The sequence below is a fragment of the Vipera ursinii genome, assembly GCF_947247035.1.
Source record: "Vipera ursinii genome assembly, chromosome: Z".
NCBI classification, from domain to species: Eukaryota; Metazoa; Chordata; class Lepidosauria; order Squamata; family Viperidae; genus Vipera; species Vipera ursinii.
Window position 1 is genome coordinate 75846454 of NC_139517.1, and position 20040 is coordinate 75866493.

The following is a 20040-nucleotide window of genomic DNA, read 5'->3' on the forward strand; positions in this document are numbered from 1 at the left end:
CTGCCGAGACCTCTCTCAGAAAGACTTATCTTCTGTAGATGGATTTGATGTTGAACCCTCCTAGCACACCCCATATCAAATTCATCTTCTGAAAACAGATTCAAAGCTGCATCCAAAATCAGTTTAATATAGTATAGATATAGTGATGCTTCATTCACATTAAAATAACTTACCGGTATTTGTGGAAAGCTTACTTGCATATAATAACAATAATTTGAAACATGGGGAATAGAAGAGTTTAGCCAAGCAGTGGCACTGAGTTAGCAGGGAGGAAACCTTATAGACATTTCATTATAGTCTCTTGTTTATGGGTGCAAATCCGAATCTTTAAGCCTGCATGTATCCTTCAGGAACTATCCTTTGGTTCTTCAATGCCCTTCCAAAAATTGCCAACAATTGTAATATTTAAAGAAATAGAAGGTGAATGCTATATGGAAAGTAAATGCAGCAACTATATTTAATTACCTAAATTAATGTTAGTCCCACTCAATTTTGGAATGCAGTCTTTAGCACACTATCCAAAGACTAAGTATAGCTCATGAGCTTCTGAAGTCTGGGTAATAATCGAGTGTGCTTAAGTTCAGTGCAGCTGACTATTGCAGATTTGACTGAAGAAAAGGATTTGAAGGTTTTGAAACAGGGATGCCTCAAATGCCTACTTCTCTGTGAGAGGTCTAAACTAGGTAAGTTTGATGCCCTCTAACATTGCCAACAGTATTACTGGCTTCCTTTTTTGCCCCAGAGCAAATTAGAACACGTCTCCTCTTGTGCCCTCTTCCCCATTGCTAGGCACAATGCTTTATTACTTCTGTGGCCCATTTCCCACAGTATCCCTCCCCCTCCCACCTACTTTGAGGCCAAGTATTTGAACTGGCAGCAAGCCCATGCAAGAGTAAACAAGTCTGGGAGAAGCCTGGTGCCCTCAGAGTCTCAGCACAACTAGAACTACAGCAGGGCTTTTGCTACTATCCCACCGTTACCATGAACAAGCTGGCAGCACCTTTTTCCATATTAATTGTATGGAAATGAATGAGGTTAACTAGCCAAGGCCATGCAGAACTGGAAGCCAGGCAGATTTGCCTATGTCTTAGTGCCACCCGACAAGGCAAATATGTAGACTAAGATAAATGTGATGCTGATATATAATTGTATAAATAGCATATTGGTTAGAATTGGTTCTGAAAGTATATAAAATTCTCTGATTGACATTAACTTCTTTTACCCAGCTTGCATCTTATGGCATCTGAAAGCTCATATTTAAAAAAATAAATAAATAAGCAAGAATGGCTCTATTGCAGGTTTGTGATTACTATTGAAGGTGTCTTGTCTGTCTTAGAATTCTAGTTATTTGAAATTGCCTGAACACTAAATATCAATGGGAATTGCATATAATGGTTACATGCCATGTGTTCTGAATTCTGCCTTTGTGGGAGAAAAATACTATTGTTGATTTTTTTTTCAGCTCCAGAAATTGAAACGATCACTTTCTTCCAAGACCAAAAGTTTGAGGAGTAAAAGTGCAGACAACTTTTTTCAACAAACAAACTGTGGTACAAAGCTGCAAGTAGATTTGCTATCAGAAATCACCTCTAGATCAGGGCAGCTCCCTAATTTGGAAAGTCAAAACTCTACTCCAACCAATACCCATCTCCAACCGGAAGACAAGATTCACATTTTTCAGGAACACATCTTCAAAAAACCCACTTTCTGTGATGTCTGCAACCATATGATTGTTGGTAAGAAAGATTTTACATTTTACACTTTTTGTTTTTATCATTATAAAGTAACCTTTCTAGGGAAGGGAGTGATCAAAAGTATTTAGATTGATTTCTTGCATTTGTTTAATATATGGAAACTACATGGAAAAAATTGTATCTTTTTATGTTTTTGTGCATAAAAAGTGATCCTCTGAGAATCACTGTTTATGAGAAAGCAATCATTTCTACTCATGACTGTTATATTTAGAAATTCTAAGAACCAACTTTCTAGAATCTAGAGTTAGCTTTCCAGGTTTATGTATGTCAGCAGCAAAGGCAATACAGTCATGATGAGGAAAACATGCTTACATACTAGCCAGCAAGAACCTAAGAAAGAGATATATAATCCGACATACTGATTAAGATCAACACTGTCAGTAGAAAGTTTGTGTTCTTCTTTCTCCGCTATATTGAAATATATATACCTATAAACATGCATCAACTTTAGAGCTTTAAACATGGATTAATTTATTAATTAGTCATACTATTATCGAACTTTATTTGCTATAGTGACTTAGATGGAAAACATTTTATTTTTCCACACATTATTTGAATGCTAGCTCTCTTATGTGTGTTAAATGCAGGGAGCCTTAAAAGTGTGAATTCAGATGAATTAGCAAATTCGGCATGAGCACAAATCTATTCAAAAGCGTTGAAAGAATGAACAGATTTTTTAAAAAACCTAGATTAGTCATTTTATGCTTTGCATGTTACATTTTGGGTTTAATTTTTAAAAATACAGTTAGCCTTTATTTCTCATACTGCAACATGGAAAGCAATAGCAGATATTGTAAGTACTGCATCAGCCCTTATGTTTTGGGAACTCAAATCTTCCTTCAGCTCTTATTTTACTTTCTGTCTCTTATCAACCATTCACTATTCTGAGCTAGACAGCCTTTGCTCTGCTTCATCATGAGTCTGTCCTCCTTGAGAACATTTATTAGAGGCTAAAGAGAGGGCTACACCACATAGTCTTGGGTAATTACTGTTTTAAAATCCTAAAAAGATACCATGGATACATAAGGCAATTCACACTTACATGAACTTGATCAAAGGCATGTTTCACACATCAAATAACAATCAATCAAACATACAAACAAACAAACTTTTATTCGGTCATAGACATCAAGTAGAATATAGAAAACCACAGTTAATTAAAATATGTACAGTATGTACAGTATGTAGTTTCTTAGGATTTGGCTCTGTGTAGTCTCGATGCCAGTTGTCATAGGCTGCACACTGGGTTATAGCTTAGCATGTGTTATAAATCAAGCCTGTGGGCTTTTATTCATTACTAGACAATCTATGCCCCAGAGGGTCATTCTTTCAGAGATATTTCTTAACCAGATTTCTCAATGCCTTCAACAGTGACAGAACTTCTAATGTATTGGCTTCACTGGAAAAGTTGTGATGCATTCAAAGATGTATCTGCCTTGAAAATAGCCCATGTTGAACTGTTTAGCACAGGAAACATTTTATGGCATTTTGCATTATGTAATAAATTGTTTCATGATAATTTTTATGTCATAAAATGTTTTACATAATTGGCCAAATTTCAATTCCACAGGAGACAGGGGTCCTACATTTGGACACATTCTGTAAAATAGCCCATTTCATGTACTTTGGTTCAAAAATTGTTGCCCTATGATGCACAGTTTCACCCGGTTAAAGGTTATGGTAAAAAATGTAGTAGTATCTAGATGTCTTCTGATCAAACTGAGAGGATTCCATCTGTTTCATTAGCTTTCTGCATTTAATTTATTCTGTCCATATAAGGTGACCTGCATCCTTGCCTCACAATTTAATTACCTTGAGCTTAAGGACAATCCCTTTTTTCCAATATTCATGTTTTTAAAAATGAGAACTATAGTACATTAGACCAACTATCTCTGCTAGCTAGTAGCAAGCCAGGTATAACCTACTGGTCTTCTGTTTTTATTAATAAGGTATTTGATACTTTAGTTTCACAATTAACTGTGCTGCCCAATACTTTTCAATGTGTTTTCATTTGAGTCTGAGTATGTATGTGCTCTTACATGCACACAAAATTGTGACTCATATCTTCCCTCCTTTAGTATCTAAACACAAGTAAAGTGCATGCATACAAATTAAAGTAGAACTGTTGCCATAGGCAGGCTGCTACTTAACCATGCCAAAGTAGAGTACTTTGTATTGACTGTGGGAAAGTATTTGCTTTTATTATTAATAGTATTATTATTATTTTTAACAACACAGTCATGAGAAGGACTCTCACTTTAAAAACAATTGTTTCAAAACGATGTCCCTAGGAACTAAGTTCTAATTTTATTCCTGTTTCAAGTGTGTCTGTATGCAGTAATATATTCAGCTATTTCCACTAGGGATTTATATATATATATATATATATATATATGTGTGTATATATATATATCAATCAAGACCTCAAAGATACATCTGGATTGTAGCTAATAAAAATAAAATTGGGAAAAATGTCTTGCTCAATTTTTTTAAAAATAACTTTATAAAGATTTTAAACAAGAATATAAAAATTAAAATAAACTAATATTTAAAGGAAAGGAAATATATTTGGCAACTTGACTAAAGATTAAGGGAACACTTGATAAAATATTGTCTCTGGACAGCCTGTGGTGCTAGTTGAAGTTAGTCCTTTCAGTAACTACCATGCCTACCCGCTTTCTCCTCTTTTCCAGAATAAACATACTTACTCTCTCCTTGATTTTCTCAAATTGTGTTGCTCCAAGCTTTCTGTAGTATTTAGGGTTTGAAATAAATGCTGGTCAACATCTTTAACACACAGTAATGTGGAGCAGAAGCCCTGATAGGCATAAAAAATGTTGTTGAGCACTGGTGAACATTACTTTTAAAAGTGGTCTCCAGTTTCTGCCCAAGAATGTTGGCAAGGATGTTGGGAGTGTCACAGTTTATATGTACAAATGAACCTTTATTGTCAAAGTACAACCATGTATACATTGAGATTGGCTGAGCCTCCCTTCATGCCCCCACCCCCAACTTACAGTAACACAAACCCTCCATCTTATTACACCATGTGAGGTAATTATTCTGACTCCAACTGTTGTATAGTGATATATCCCCTTGCTGAGACCCCTGTGCCTGGCCTGTATAAGTAGATATAATCACTGCTGACAGTCTTTATCAGATAGCTGCACTCACAAAATACCTTTCTCATCCACAAAGATCTATATTGAATGCAGGAAGTTTACAGCAGACAAGATGTGGCAGATGATGAAATGGACGGTATTTCAAGGTCAAAGACAGTAATGGTCCTACCATGAGAGCAGACCACATGTAATGGTGTCCAGGAAGTGATAATATTCAAGGTTAACAAGAAGGAGGAAATAGATCACAAAATGGGAGGGATTAACTCAGGGGTCAGCAACCTGAAACAGTGAAAGAGCCACTCGGAAGCGGTTGCCTCACGAAAGGAAAAACTGGGAGCCGCAAAAAATGTGTGCACATGCGCGTACATGCGTGCATGTGCAGAACAGGGTTTGACTGAAGAGTGGAGCCAAGGCGAGATATGCACCTACCCTGCATATTTGAATTGATTGGTTGAACTTTTTTAGTCCCACTTTTTTTTTTTGGACTGCACATGGCAGAGGACTAGGAGCCGCAAGAGATGGCTGAAAGAGCCGCATGCGACTTCGGAGCCGCGGGTTGCAGACCTGTGGATTAACTGAACAGATCATATTGTAGTTCCCAAACGACCACATGATGGCAGCACAATATGATAATCCCCAGAGGATAATTAACCATGTATATCTAACTCACTATAACACAAAATTAACCAACTATGTGCTGCATAATACTTTTATAGCTGATGTAACAGCACACTCCCCATCGGGTATTGTAAAATATCACTATATAAAACTATAATGGTAGTTATGCAAATGCAAATAAATATTTGTGATTTGCCTTGTTGTCTTGAAGACCTGAAAGACATAAGAGAAACATGCATATATTGCAACAATAACAATTGTAATTTCAGGCCTCAAATAGTCTATATTAAAGTTCAAATCACTTTTCTTCTTGAAGTCAGGATCCAACAAGGAAAGGCAATAAGTTCAGTCTCCAAGGGGCAAAAGCAAGACAAGTTCTTTGATGGGTCTGATAAAAGTCTTTATGGTACCTTGCCTTGCAACCTTTACCTCCACCTTACCTACCTTCCCATCATCACTGGGAATGGCTTTCACAATGAGTCCCATGGGCCATTCAATTCTTTGAGCTTGTTGGTCCTGGATTGGCTTAGAATTGATTTCTAATTCTCTGCAGGCTCCAATGAAGTTAGTTCCACAGTCAGATCTTAATGACTTTACTGGTCCTCTGATGGCAAGGAATTGCCTTAGAGCATTGATAAAACATGAAGCAGCCATGGATTATAAAACTTCAATGTGTACTGCCCGCACAGGTGCAGGTGAACAGGTGAACAGCACTGCCCAATGTTTGCTATTTGCTTGGCCACCACGTGTTCTGCGTGCTGTTACTGACCATGGCCCAAAAGTATCCAGACCAACATGAGTGAATGGTGGGTTAGTACTTAGCCTGTCAGCTGGCAAATCTGACATTTGCTGTTGCTGATGCTTTCTTCTTAGTTTGCGGCATTGAACACAGCTGTGCAGTGTAGCTGTAATCTGTCTTTTTGCTCCTACAATCCAAAGGCCTCCTGCTCTTATGGCACCTTCTGTGAAATGTCTGCCTTGGTGATTAACCCTTTCATGGTAGTGCCGTATGAGCAAGGTGGAGAGATGATGGTGACCTGGTATAATAAGAGGATTCTGTTCTTGCTCTCCCAATTTGGCCTTGTTTAAGTGTCCACCAACCCTTAGCATGCCATGACTGTCTATAAAGGGGTTCAGGTTGAATGCAGGTGGTTGCTGTGGATTGCCTGGAAGTGGAGCAGGATGCATAGCTGTAACGTGCTTGTCACTACTGCATTCTGTGCACTTGACAAAGGCTTTACAGTCTTTAACAAAATGATCATAAGAAGCACAGCACCTGTAGCATATTCCAAGTTTTTGGAGAACCTCTTTCCGCTCTTGTATAGTCTTTGCCCTAAGCCATTTCTTAAGAGGGTGAGGTTTTTTTGTGACACAGCTCTACATAAGTCTCTGTGTTTAGCTGCTGTGTTATCATACCTTGATGATGATGATGAAGCAGGCATACTGGATTCACTGAAGCTGGGATCATTTCTTGTCCAGGCTTGTTTGCTGATGAACCTGCAAAAATATGAGAATGGAGGGAAAGATATATTATAGACTCTTTTTTTTTATTTTGAGCCTTTGTGTCCATTTCTCCTGCAGGTTGTATGGCAGTTTTAGCACCACTGGATTCACACCATGGGAGGTGTCCAGGTAGCTTAGATCAGGTAGACATGGGTCTGTTTTTGCCAATTCTATCTCCATGAGGAGATCACTTAGTTCTTGAAGTTTGTGATGATCTTTATTACCTATTTTTGGAAAGTTTTGCAGTCTCTTGAATAGAGCGTTTTCTATTGCTTCAGAGCTACCATAGGTTTGCTCAAGTCTTGCCCATGCAGCAGCAAGACCTGCATCTGGAGAGTCAACATGTACTGTTCTCAGTCTTTTAACACAATCTGCAGATTTTGGCCCCAGCCACTTTATGTGTAAATCAAGTTCCTCCTTGGTGGTAAGGTTGAGATCAGCAATAGCAGCTTTGAAGGTTGATCTCCAGGATCTGTAGTTCTCTGGACAGACATCAAACCTTGAGAGGCTAATGTTGATGAGCTCTCCGTGAATCATGTATCTGGCGAAGTCAGAGAGGTCTGATCTCTCACTCCTTGGTGCCAAAGAAACTTGTGGAACCCCTTGGGTGTAAAGGTTCTCTGGTGAATAAAGGTGAGGTGTACCTGGATAGAATGACGTTGCAAGAGCATTCAGCTGTGGTTTAGTCTCTAAGGCTTGTGCTGGCTGTTGATTAAACTGTTGCTTGTTGCTGGAAGTCACCTTGTCATTGGCAGGAGGTGAAGCCATTTGAAGTGTTGATGCACTTGTGTTGTGAAGAGGCTCAGGCCCTTGCAGGTTTGGGGTCTCTGTGTTGAGAGTCAGAACAGTGTTTAGTAGGAGGTACAGAAGGTGGCTCTGCATCATTGCAAATGTTATGCTTTAGTACATATTTACTGGTGCGTTCAACTGGATCTTCCATTTCTGTTGGGATAGAACAATCTGAACTAGTACTTTCTCTCATTGCTTGTTCAAAGACCTTCAGCCTTGCTAGGGCAGCTTCTTCTTCCTTTTCTATTTGCAGAATCTTTATTTGGGATTCCGCCTCTGTTTGGCGGGCCTTGTTCTGAGCTTCCATTTCAGCTTCCTTTCTGGCAAAGGAAACTTGCACTTTCTTTGCTTCTAGATGTGCACAGGCCTCTATCAGCTTATCACTTAATGTTGAACTCCTGGAGCGAGAGGATCTAGAAGAACGTGCTGTGAGTTTAGTTGATGTGGATTTATGAGATCTGGTCTCCTGCAGTTGAACAATGCAGAATTCTGCCTTATCCTTTGCATCTTGCACTAGGAGATCTCTTTGGTGGTTTAGTGCATCAGTCTTGGTTAGTTCTTCTGAGGAGTCATCTATATTAGAGTCCTTTAAGAAAGCTGTGTATTTTGTAGACAGCTGCTGGTAACGTTCATAGGCTGCAGATAGGCGATCTATAGAGTCTCTTAATTCAGCAGGATTATCATTAAAGCGCGGCAAAACTGATATGCAATGTGTAGTTCTCTCCCGTAGGTCTGACAGATTACTGGAGAATTCATCTCTAATTGTCTCATAGTTTTCTCTGAGTTTCTGTGTTGGTCTTATTGTGCATTTGGGTTTTACACTCTGCTCAGCAGAATCAGCTCCCTATACACCTGTGTGGTCAGAAACATGATGTATCTGCATTGATTCAGCGATAAAAGAGTGTTCAGATCCTTGTCTAGACATTTTTCACGTTTGTAAAAAATGGGTACTGTCTCTTTAAGAAGACAAATTGTAGCTTAGACAGGGTTTATAACATAGTCCAATGTATAGAAACAGTTTTCAGCATACACAGGAGATGTGCAGTAAGCTTGTGCGACCATATGCTTTCACAAGATGGTGGATGGCACTGAGCTTGACTGCAGATATGACACACACATATGGATTGCAGGCTGTAGAAATTCTACTGTCTTTGATTATTCTGACTCCAACTGTTGTATACTGATATATCCCCTTACTGAGACCCCTTTGCCTGGCCTGTATAAGTAGATATAATCACTGCTGACTGTCTTTATCAGATAGCTGAACTCACAAAATACCTTTCTCATGCACAAAGATCTTTATTGCATGCAGGAAGTTTACAGCAGACAACAAGATGTGGCAGATGATGAAATGGATGGTATTTCAAGGTCAAAGACAGTAATGGTCCTACCATGAGAGCAGACCACATGTAATGGTGTCCAGGAAGTGATAATATTCAAGGTTAACAAGAAGGAAGAAATAGATCACAAAATGGGAGGGATTAACTGAACAGATCATATTGTAGTTCCCAAACGACCACATGATGGCAGCACAATATGATAATCCCCAGAGGATAATTAACCATGTATATCTAACTCACTATAACACAAAATTAACCAACTATGCACTGCATAATACTTTTATAGCTGATGTAACAGCACACTAATTGCACAACACACCGGCCTCGAAAGTCAATCATGCATAAAGTTTATAAAATTATTTCCCATTCAAAAGCCTAACAGCCCATGGATAAAAGCTGTTCTTCAGCCTGTTGGTACGGCTGGCTATACTCCTATATCTCCTACCCGATAGTAGGAGAGTAAAGAGATACAGTCCAGGGTGTGAATCATCCCTGAGAATTTTCCTCACTCTTCCAAGGCAGCGAGCCCTGGCGATGTTATCCAGTGGTGTCAGGGGACAGCCCACAATGTCTTGTGCTATGCTCACCACCCTCTATAATGCTTTCCTATCCACGGCTGTCAGACCAGCATACCAAACCACAATACAGTATGAGAGGACGCTCTCTATAGTAGACCAGTAAAAAAGGGACAATAGCCGTTGTTCTACTGTTCTTCTGCAAGACCCTGAGAAAGTGAAGTCGCTGTTGGGCCTTTCTGGCCACCTGGGTTGTATTAACTTTCCAGGTAAGATCTTCGCAGAGATAGACTCCCAGAAATTTAAAGGAGGAAACTCTCTCCACACAGTCCTCCCTGATGTAAAGTGGGGTAGGTTCCTCCTTTTTCCTCCGGAAGTCTAGCACCATCTCTTTCGTCTTGCCAATGTTCAGGTGCAAGTTGTTGTTGCAACACCATATGGATAATTTTTGTACCTCCCCCCTGTATACTGTCTCATCCCCACCTGTAATAAGACCCACTACAGCAGTATCATCTGTGAACTTAATTATCGCAGTAGATGGGTCAGATGATACACAGTCATATGTGTACAATGAGTACAGGTAGGGGCTAAGCACCCAGTGCAAAGCCGGTGTAAATGCAATGCATGGTGTCCATATTGATTTGGCTCTGTAGGTTTACAATATGAACAATTAATTTAGTTAAGAAGATCTTTGTGATTGTCTGTAAGAAGCTATATGCAGTGGTGGGATTCATCCAGTTCGCACCACTTCAATAGAACCGATAGCTAATTTTTTGTTGCCTGGGCCCAGAATGGACTTCCGGAAGTGGCATCCACACAGAGAACCACTAGTTCACATATTTGAATTCCACCACTGGCCATATGTACCTCTCATCTCATCTTTCCTCTGCTTTTCTCATACCACAAATTCATCTTTTAAAGATGTATACCACAAAAACTTTATTAGTCCTTTAAGGTTCTATAAACCTTTTATTTTTGCCTATTACACATTAATAGCTACTCTTTTAGCATTCCTTAACCTGCATCTTAGCTAATTATCAGGACTATTATCTTTCTACAACAGCTTATCGAGTTAAAACCATACAAAATGTTTAATGTCATATTATCAGTAATTTTAATCAAAATTCAGTTTTAAAATTCCTACCAGAGCCGAGAGCATTTCAGTTTCAACCCTGTTTCAAAATATTCATCAGCATCTAATACCAATTCCACTAAAAGACAATTTTTAAATAACCATCAGCAGCAGATGCCATTAAAACTTTCAGCTAGGGCCAGGGAGAAGAGGCTGAATCTCTTATTAAATGCTTCTATTTCTTCTTCTGACAATAGTTGAAACCTCTCATATTTTTGCAAGCTTGTTATCAAAACAGCTCAGGTGCACATTTTAAACTAATTCAATTTTTCTTTTGCTGAAAGGATACAAGTTTTATTGATTTTTACCACACAATCACCAGGAATTATTTTTATAAACTCTGCTTTCATTCCTTATAAACTATTGCTGCTTGCCACAGAATTGCTGTCACAGCCATGGTGATAGTTTAGAATGCTTTCTACCCAACACTAGATTAACAAAAGGGTCTCATACAGAATCTTAGGCACAGAATAATTTGTATGGAACCATTGTGAAATCACTATTCACTGCTCTCTGAGAACTACTGCCTTCAGTTGTGTTTCCCATTGCAACAGACATGAAACTCCATTTGCTCTTTCAGCTCAGAAAACCTCTATTAATAGCCTCAAAACACTCCGAAACTGTTTACAACACTCCCTCTAAGCCAGTGGTGGGATTCAGCCAGTTCGCACCAGTTTGGCAGAACTGGTAGCTAATTTTTTGTTGCCCAGGCCCAGAATGGATTTCTGTTTTAAGCCAGGAAAACAGATGACAAGTCACGATTTTTAACCAGCACTTGGATTGGCCTGGGCAATCTTGGGCTGAGGAAATATTACCTGGATAGTTTTATCCAAAGTTATTTTTTCCCCAGAACTAAATTTCTGGAGTTGCAAAAGCAGTGGAAGATTACTGGATTCTTCCTTGTGGCCTGTTGAACTGGCATTCGTTCACATGCAAATCAAAGATAAAAATCTCAAGGCCCAATTCCAGTTCCAATAAGAAGCTAAAATGCATCCTGGGGCATGTGACCCTTGTTATGTATGGGGATTAATAAAATACAAGTGGTGGCTCACTGTTACCATCAGGTGATGCTGTACTGTGACCGGATTGGCTGATAAGCACCCGGCGGGAAAACAACTTAAAGGGATTGGCTACCTGTGTACCTAGCCAGGTATATAAGGGGGTACAGGTGGCCCCTATTGTCCAGTCAGTAGTTCCACCAATAAAGAGCTGTTATGCTGAACCCTTTGTCCTTCATATTGCCATGCGGTCAAGAACCCACTACACAATAACCCTTTGTATCCTTTGATAGCCCAGAAGTCACTGATTCCTGTCAGCATCCCTTTCCTCATTGACTTACCTGACTTTGTTTATAACATTTTGGGCCAGCTTTGCAAGACACAGAGTTCTTGTACACGAGTGTACAACAGCAGCTGCACAATTGTGTATGCACTCAGGTTAATGAAAGCATTGCCTGTGTGGAATAACCATTTAAGATGGAGCTCAAGAACTTTGATGGCACAAGGAGGCCACATTTATTCTTTTACTACCATTACTATTACTACTTGTAATTATTGTTGTCCTAAGCAGAAAAAGTACCCACTAATACAGTTTAAAAAATTCATGTGCTGCATATAAATTATGGAATGTATTGCTGTGAAACATTGTGCCAGCATAATTTGCTTATAAAATGGCCCAGAGTTTCCTTCCACTTCAAAAGCATATGCTGAAAAAAGAACATGGGATGAATATCACTTCCATGTTCTTGTTATAGATTTTCATCAGTGCCTGAGAAACAGTTTGCCGATTTATTTAATTTTTTTTAATCTGATTTAGCAGAGATCTTTGAGATCCAGTGTAATTAGGAACAACTCAACTCCAATACTAATATAATTCTGAGGTTTTCCTGCAGGCAATAATTGTACAAGGAAAATGATACATTTAGCTATAATTCTAGATTTTTGCAGTGTTCTAGTATGAAAAGTCCGGCAAGGCTGTATACTGTCGCCTTGCCTATTTAACTTATATGCAGAGCACATCATGAGAAAGGCAGGGCTAGATGAATCAAAAGTTGGAATTAAGATTGCTGGAAGAAACAACAACCTAAGATATGCAGATGATACCACTCTAATGGCAGAAAGTGAAGAAGAACTAAAGAGCCTCTTGTTGCGGGTGAAGAAGGAGAGTGCAAAACTTGGGTTGAAACTAAACATTAAGAAAACCAAGATCATGGCATGTGGCCCTCTCAATTCCTGGCAAATAGATGGGGAAGAAATGGAGGTAGTGACAGATTTTATTTTCCTGGGCTCCAAGATCACTGCAGATGGGGACTGTAGTAAAGAAATTAAAAGACGCTTGCTCCTCGGGAGGAAAGCCATGGCAAATCTAGACAGCACACTAAAAAGCAGAGACATCACCCTGTCAACAAAAGTGCGTATAGTCAAGGCTATGGTCTTTCCAGTTGCAATGTATGGCAGTGAAAGTTGGACCATAAGAAAGGCTGAGCGCCAAAGAATTGAAGCCTTTGAACTATGGTGCTGGAGAAGACTCCTGCGAGTTCCTTGGACTGCAAGGCGATCAAACCGGTCAGTCCTAGAGGAGATCAACCCTGACTGCTCTTTAGAAGGCCAGATCCTGAAGCTAAAACTCAAATACTTTGGCCACCTAATGAGAAGGAAGGACTCACTGGAGAAGAGCCTAATGCTGGGAAAGATTGAGGGCAATAGAAGAAGGGGACGACAGAGAATGAGGTGGCTGGATGGAGTCATTGAAGCAATAGGTGTGAGTTTAGATGGACTCCAAAAGATGGTAGAGGACAGGAAGGCCTGGAGGAACATTGTCCATAGGGTCGCGATGGGTCGGACACGACTTCGCAACTAACAACAACAACAACAACAAGTATGAAAACAAGTATTGCCATCATCATCTCACTAGGTCAAGCTATTTAGAAACTTCAGACCAAACATAGAATGAATTGCACTAACATGATTTATGTGGCTTTTTACAAGTGCCAATCAAATTGCAGACATAAAGGATAGAAACAGTGCTTTGGCAAAAGAGCTACAAGTAAAAAAAATCTTTAAATTCATAGTAGTTTGTCCTTCACAGCACATTTCATCGATGCAAACCTGGTCAGACATATCAAAGTTACTGAAACAATTCAATGATAAGTCAGCTCCCCCTCTAAACATTCAGTGGATTCAAGTTACTCAACATAGTAACTATCGTCCGATCTCCAACCTCCGCTTTCTGGCGAAGGTTGTTGAGAGTGTGGTGGCCCATCAGCTTCCTCTGTTCCTGGAGGAAACTGATTATCTGGACCCGTACCAATCGGGTTTCAGGCATGGGCACAGCACGGAGAGGGCATTGGTCACGCTGGTGAATGATCTCTGGCGGGCTCGGGACAGGGGTTGTTCCTCTGCCCTAGTCCTATTAGATCTCTCAGCGGCTTTCGATACCATCGACCATGGTATTCTACTGCGGCGTCTCAGGGGTTTGGGAGTGGGAGGCACTGTTTTGCGGTGGTTCTCCTCCTATCTCCTGGGCCGCTCGCAGTCGGTGTTGACGGGAGGGCAGAGGTCCGCCCTGAGGCCTCTCGTTTGTGGAGTTCCTCAGGGGTCGGTTCTCTCGCCCCTCTTGTTCAACATCTATATGAAGCCGCTGGGCGAGATCATTCGTGGTTTTGGGGTGGGGTATCATCAATATGCTGATGATACCCAACTTTTTTTCTCCACCCCAAACCAACCCAGCGATGCCCTCGCCGTGATGTCCCGTTGCCTGGAAGCGGTCCGGGTCTGGATGGGGAGAAACACGCTTTGTCTCAATCCTGCCAAGACTGAGTGGCTGTGCATACCGGCATCTCGGGTCAACCAGACTATTCCATCTCTAACGATGGGGGGTGAGGTGTTACCCCCCATTGATAGGGCTCGCAACTTGGGCGTCCTCCTGGATTCGCGGCTCACTTTTAAAGATCATACAGGAGCCGTGACCAGGGGGGCTTTTGCCCAGGTTCGCCTGGTGCACCAGTTGCGACCTTACCTGGACCGAGATGCCCTACGCACAGTCACTCATGCGCTCGTGACCTCCTGTTTAGACTACTGCAATGCTCTCTACATGGGGCTGCCCTTGAGGACCACCCGGAGGCTTCAGCTGGTGCAGAATGCAGCCGTGCGAGTCGTGATGGGGGTCTCCCGATACTCCCATGTAACACCTCTACTCCGCGAGCTGCATTGGCTTCCGGTTGCCCTTCGGGTGAGATTCAAGGTGCTGGTGATGACCTATAAAGCCCTAAATGGCAAGGGTCTGGGATATTTGAGGGAACACCTGCTGCCAGCATCAAGCTCCCTTCGTCCCGTGGGCTCCCACAGGGAGGGTCTTCTCAGGGTGCCGCCGGTTAAAGATTGCCGGCGGGTAACACCCAGGGGTAGGGCCTTCTCAGTGGGTGCACCTGCCCTGTGGAACCAGCTGCCTGCGGAGCTTAGGACTGCCCCCGACCTCCGTTCATTCCGCCGGGACCTGAAGACCTGGCTCTTCGAGCTCTCTGGCCCAGGCTGAGAATTTTTTAATTTTTAATTTTAACTGGGTTTTTTATTTTTCTCAGGGTTTTATTTAATCTTTTTTAATTTGTTTTAGCGTTTGTATTGATTTTCTTTTAAATACCCTGTAAACCGCCCTAAGTCCTTTGGGAAAGGGCGGTATATAAATCTAAATAAATAAATAAATAAATAAATAAATAAATAAATAAATAAATAAATAAATAAATAAAAAATAGTATACCATTTGGTTGGTCCCAAACCCTCTTTAATCAATAACCCAGGATTGTTGTCATCCCTGTATTGCAGAGGTTGTGATTTGTCTGAGGGTACTACATAGTCTTCTTGTAGAAATGACATTTGAATTGGGGCCTTTCATTCCTGGCCTTTACGTAATGCCATACCAGCAACAACTTACAGTCTTAAGATACATTCAAAGGCACTTAGGAAACGTCATCGTTGACTTTAGTCAGAACACTGGTAAGAAACAAAACTATATATAGCGGGTTCTTTTGGTGTTCTGCTTTTCCTCAGTGAAACTACACTAAAATGTGGCAGCATTTAGAACACTCGAAGACTAAGATTAACTGGAGTAAATGGGTATTTTCTATGTTCTTTAACACATTTAGTACTTAAGTTCTACCAGTTATTAAATTGCTATAAACATCTTGAATTAATACTTGAATATTGGTTAAAACAAATAAAGAAATAATTTCCTCTGCCCCTCTTGGGGAAAACCATGATAGCAATTGAATTTCCTGAATTACCTCCATATTGTATAATTTTTCCTTCTAAATCTAATAATCTTTTTGCGCTGCATTAATTTGACTTCTATTCCAGTTGATAAAGACACTGCTTGTATCATTCATTGTAATGGACTTTTCTGCTTTACTGCAACTTTCATTTAGAGTTTCACAAAAACACCTTAAACAACAGGTTACAAACTTATGTCCTTTTCTTCAAAGTTGAGAAAGGTAGGAAGCTACATAAGAGATACATCAGAGATTTGACTTAAGCACAAGATTATTATTTTTTTAAAAAACTAGCTTGCCGTCTTGCCCTCTTCCAAAAACAGGGAAGAGAAATTTGGGAGCTTTCTATATCATTCCACGTGCTTTGAGGTGCTGTTGTAAGTTTCTGTTTAAATAATCCAATATTCTGTGATATAAACTTTGCCTGAGGTATGGACTGCAGAATTCATAGCTGGATTTGAGTCATCATAATATGTCAGCTACTTCAGTCAAGTATCTCAATCAAGTTTTTTAAACAAAAAAATGTCATGTGTTAGTATAAATAGGCTCATTTGGTATTATTTTCAGTGCTCTTCTGAACTGTGCTAATGCATTCACTCATATGGTTCTGTAGCACGGTGGCTATGATACCTGATAGGACTTTTCATCTTGTGGGGAGGCATATTATTGGCTAATTTTGGCTGGTGCTGTTTCCTTGTCTTTCATGACCAGCACTGTCCTTCCTTATATTAGCCAGTTTGGGTGGGAGCCTGCTACTACTAGCTGGTTTATTTGCGTACTAGGCATTTATATACTGTTATTATCCTATGAGGCAACTGGATTTTCTTGTTTTTCTTTGAAGATGTTTTTCTTCTCATTCAAGAAGCTTCTTTAGCTCTGACTAAACATAGTGGGGAGTGGAAGGATTTATATTCCTTGTAGACAGCTGGTCATTTGCATTCTTTTAGACAGTTGTTGAGGCCACCTGGAGATTTATCTGGGTCTTCAGGGTCACCTGAGTAGTGCAAATGGATATGGAACCTTCTTGGAACTGCTGAAAGGACTGTGTTGTAGACTGGAGATAGATGATGCCGTATCCCTCCTCCTCTGTTGAGGGATGTCTGCTATTGTGATGATGACTAGTTTCTATTCTGTGAGATTGTTGTAGTCTTCTCTTTGGTCCTTATATTGATATTACATGTCTTCTTTTTCTCTCAAATGTTCTTCCAGTAATGTTCAATCTCTGTTGCAGTTGGGAGTAAATTTTGGGTGGTTCTTTGGAGAACAGGACATTTATCTTCTTGGCCTCTGTTTATCTAATGTATCTCCTTAGCCTTCTAGCTAGTGCTGTGAGTCTTTGTTTAGCAATCTCTAGGACAGTGATGGCGAATCTTTTAGGGACCGAGTTCCCAAACTGCAATCCAAAACCCACTTATTTATTGCTGGGTGCCAGGTGGGCGTGGCCCACTGGGTGGGTGTGGCCCACTGGGTGAGCGTGGCTGTGGTATTCGAGTACCACCAGTCATAAGGTGTCAAAAACTTGACCAAAAAAGGGAAAAAGTGATAAAGTACAGGTAGTCCTCGACTTACAACAATTCACTTAGTGACTGTTCAAAGTTACAACAGCACTGAAAAAGTGACATGATCATTTTTCACACTTATGACTGTTGCAGCATCCCCAGGGTCATGTGATTTATATTCAGATGCTTGGCAACTGATTCTTACTTATGATGGTCAGTGTCCCGGGGTCATGTGATCACCTTTTGAAACTTTTTGACAAGTGAAGTCAATGGCTGGAAGGAGGCATGGCTAGCTCAACATCACTCAGGTTGTGGGGTACCTCTGGGGTGTGTGGGGGGGGCTGTGGGGGGGATCTGTGGGTCTCTGGTGGAAGGGGTGGGACTGCGGTGGGCACCTTCCCTCCCTCCCATTGTCCCTTCCTTCTTTCTTTCCTTCCCTCTCATTGTCCCTTCCTTCCTTCCCTCCCTCCCATTGTTCCTTCCTTCCTTCCTTCCTTCCTTCCTTCCTTCCTTCCTTCCTTCCTCCCTCCCTCTCTCCCTCCCTCCCTCCATGCCCAGGAAGGGACAAGGGAAGGGGGACAGACTGCCAGCGCAGCTGGTGGCTGTGCTGCCAGTGGACTTGGCTTGAAAGGCCACTGTAAATTGCTGGACAAGAGCCGCACAGCCATGAGAGCAGAGTGATAGGAAAATACTTGTAATGATCGAGGGAGAAAAACAGGCACCTCCTGATGGAAATCAGCTCTCGCCCACTTCACACACCCATGGACTCCAGGGGAGGGGATGCCGCAAGCAGCATGAGAGTCCACATTACCTGCACTACACTGCCCAGACCCCAACCTGGTTTTGGCAGGCAGTGGTGTATTCTTCTCACTGCACACAGCAGATAGGCCAGGCGAGGTGAACAGTCGACATGCTGAACCTGCCTGGGCATGCACAGAGACGGCGGTGAGCACATGTGCCTGGTGCCTGGCACCATGGGTGATTGTTTTGCAACACAGGCTGACTGCATTCTGAGTGCTTCCCTTTCACCCAGGACGCCAGGCACCAGGTGCATGCGCTCGCCAACACCTCTATGAATTAATTCTATTATCTATCCATCTGTTTATCTGTCCATCCATCATCTATCCATCCATCCAGGAAAATGTCTCTGTATTTTCCTGGATTAAGTAATATGGAAGAAAGGAGGACTGTCCAGCACATGGAGGAAATCCCTTCCCTCTCTTGACTATTATTAAAGAAGGAACAGAGGTATGATTCTTAGATTACGTTTCCCATGTTCTGATGCTCAGATTCACATGCTTCAGATGAGATAATAAAATTGTATCTTATGTGACTAGTCCAATCCCTGTCTGAATGTTGCTCTAAGCAAAACAACATTCTCACATAAAAAATAGAAATGTTTATGGGTAGTCTTCTTCATAATATGCTGGCTTTCTAAGTGCAAGATCCCATCTTTCATGAAAAAGCAATCATTCAACCTCATATGTCTCTCACTTGTAGTTTGAAGTAGTATACCCTACCAACAAAATTACTACTATTTCTGTTATATTATTTTAAGAATAGCCTCTATAGTACAAGTTACAGAATATGAATATAATAGCTCCTTTTTTCAAGTATCTCCTAGCAACTAATATCAAAGTAATGCTGCCTTTAATACAAAAGATAATATTATAACCATCACACTATACAACTATAGACACCATTTCCTTCTATGTTATTCTCTTCTCCTTTAAAAACAGGTTGGTCACCACCTGGTGATAGTGAATCCCACTGTTTAACTATGTTCTAGGAAGAAGCTGTTATTTCATCTGTCCTGAATTCCGTCTTTTAGTTCAGTAAATGATGCTGATTATCGTGTTTAGAGAGTTTAGAGAAATACCTTATCATCTGTCATCATTATAATTTTGTATGCTACAACCCTCATTTATTTGCTTTTTATCAAGATGTTCCAAATGTTACAATCTTTTTCACAGAAAAATTCCTCCAGACAGACTAAACCAAACTCTGCACTGAAAATCAAAAACCTTTCCCTTTTGATGACTATTCTTTTTATTTAAAAAAAACCACTCAATCTATCAGCCTGTTTAATTGTGGCTGCAGGCCTCTTTCGGATCCACAGTGAAATACGAAGTTAGAATACTATGACAAATCAGGCATTTATCTATCACAATTGTCTCTCCATGACTGAAATAATTATTATTCTATCTGAAAAGTGAGAGAAAGATGTATGTAAAGTCATATGAAGAGTTGTATAGCCTTTCAAATAACCATGTATAGGAGGGAAGGGGCAAGAAGGTAAACTGAAATTATGCAAAAATGATGATCAGTATTTGATAATGTCATGATGTAAATCATGCCCTCATGTATTTGTGTTCAGATTTGTACTGACATTTGATTCAAAGGCATAAGGTGTTTTTTTCTTTTCAGCATCATAATATATGCTGTTTATTCACCTTTCCTTCCTTGCTGCTCTTTCATAGATGTCCATGCTTTGAAAATCATTTA

The 20040-nt window shown here is 40.5% G+C and overlaps 1 protein-coding gene across 2 annotated transcripts in view; it reads left to right on the forward strand.

The window, feature by feature from the left end:
- Nucleotides 1-20040, forward strand: part of STAC (SH3 and cysteine rich domain) — a gene marked incomplete at its 5' end in the record, with an annotated part of 80848 nt that overhangs the window by 27536 nt on the left and 33272 nt on the right. For both annotated transcript variants that reach the window (XM_083378363.1, XM_083378364.1), the window contains one exon: nucleotides 1463-1736. In XM_083378363.1, the coding sequence (XP_083234489.1) occupies nucleotides 1463-1736 (274 nt within the window). The remainder of the gene's footprint in view (nucleotides 1-1462; nucleotides 1737-20040) is intronic.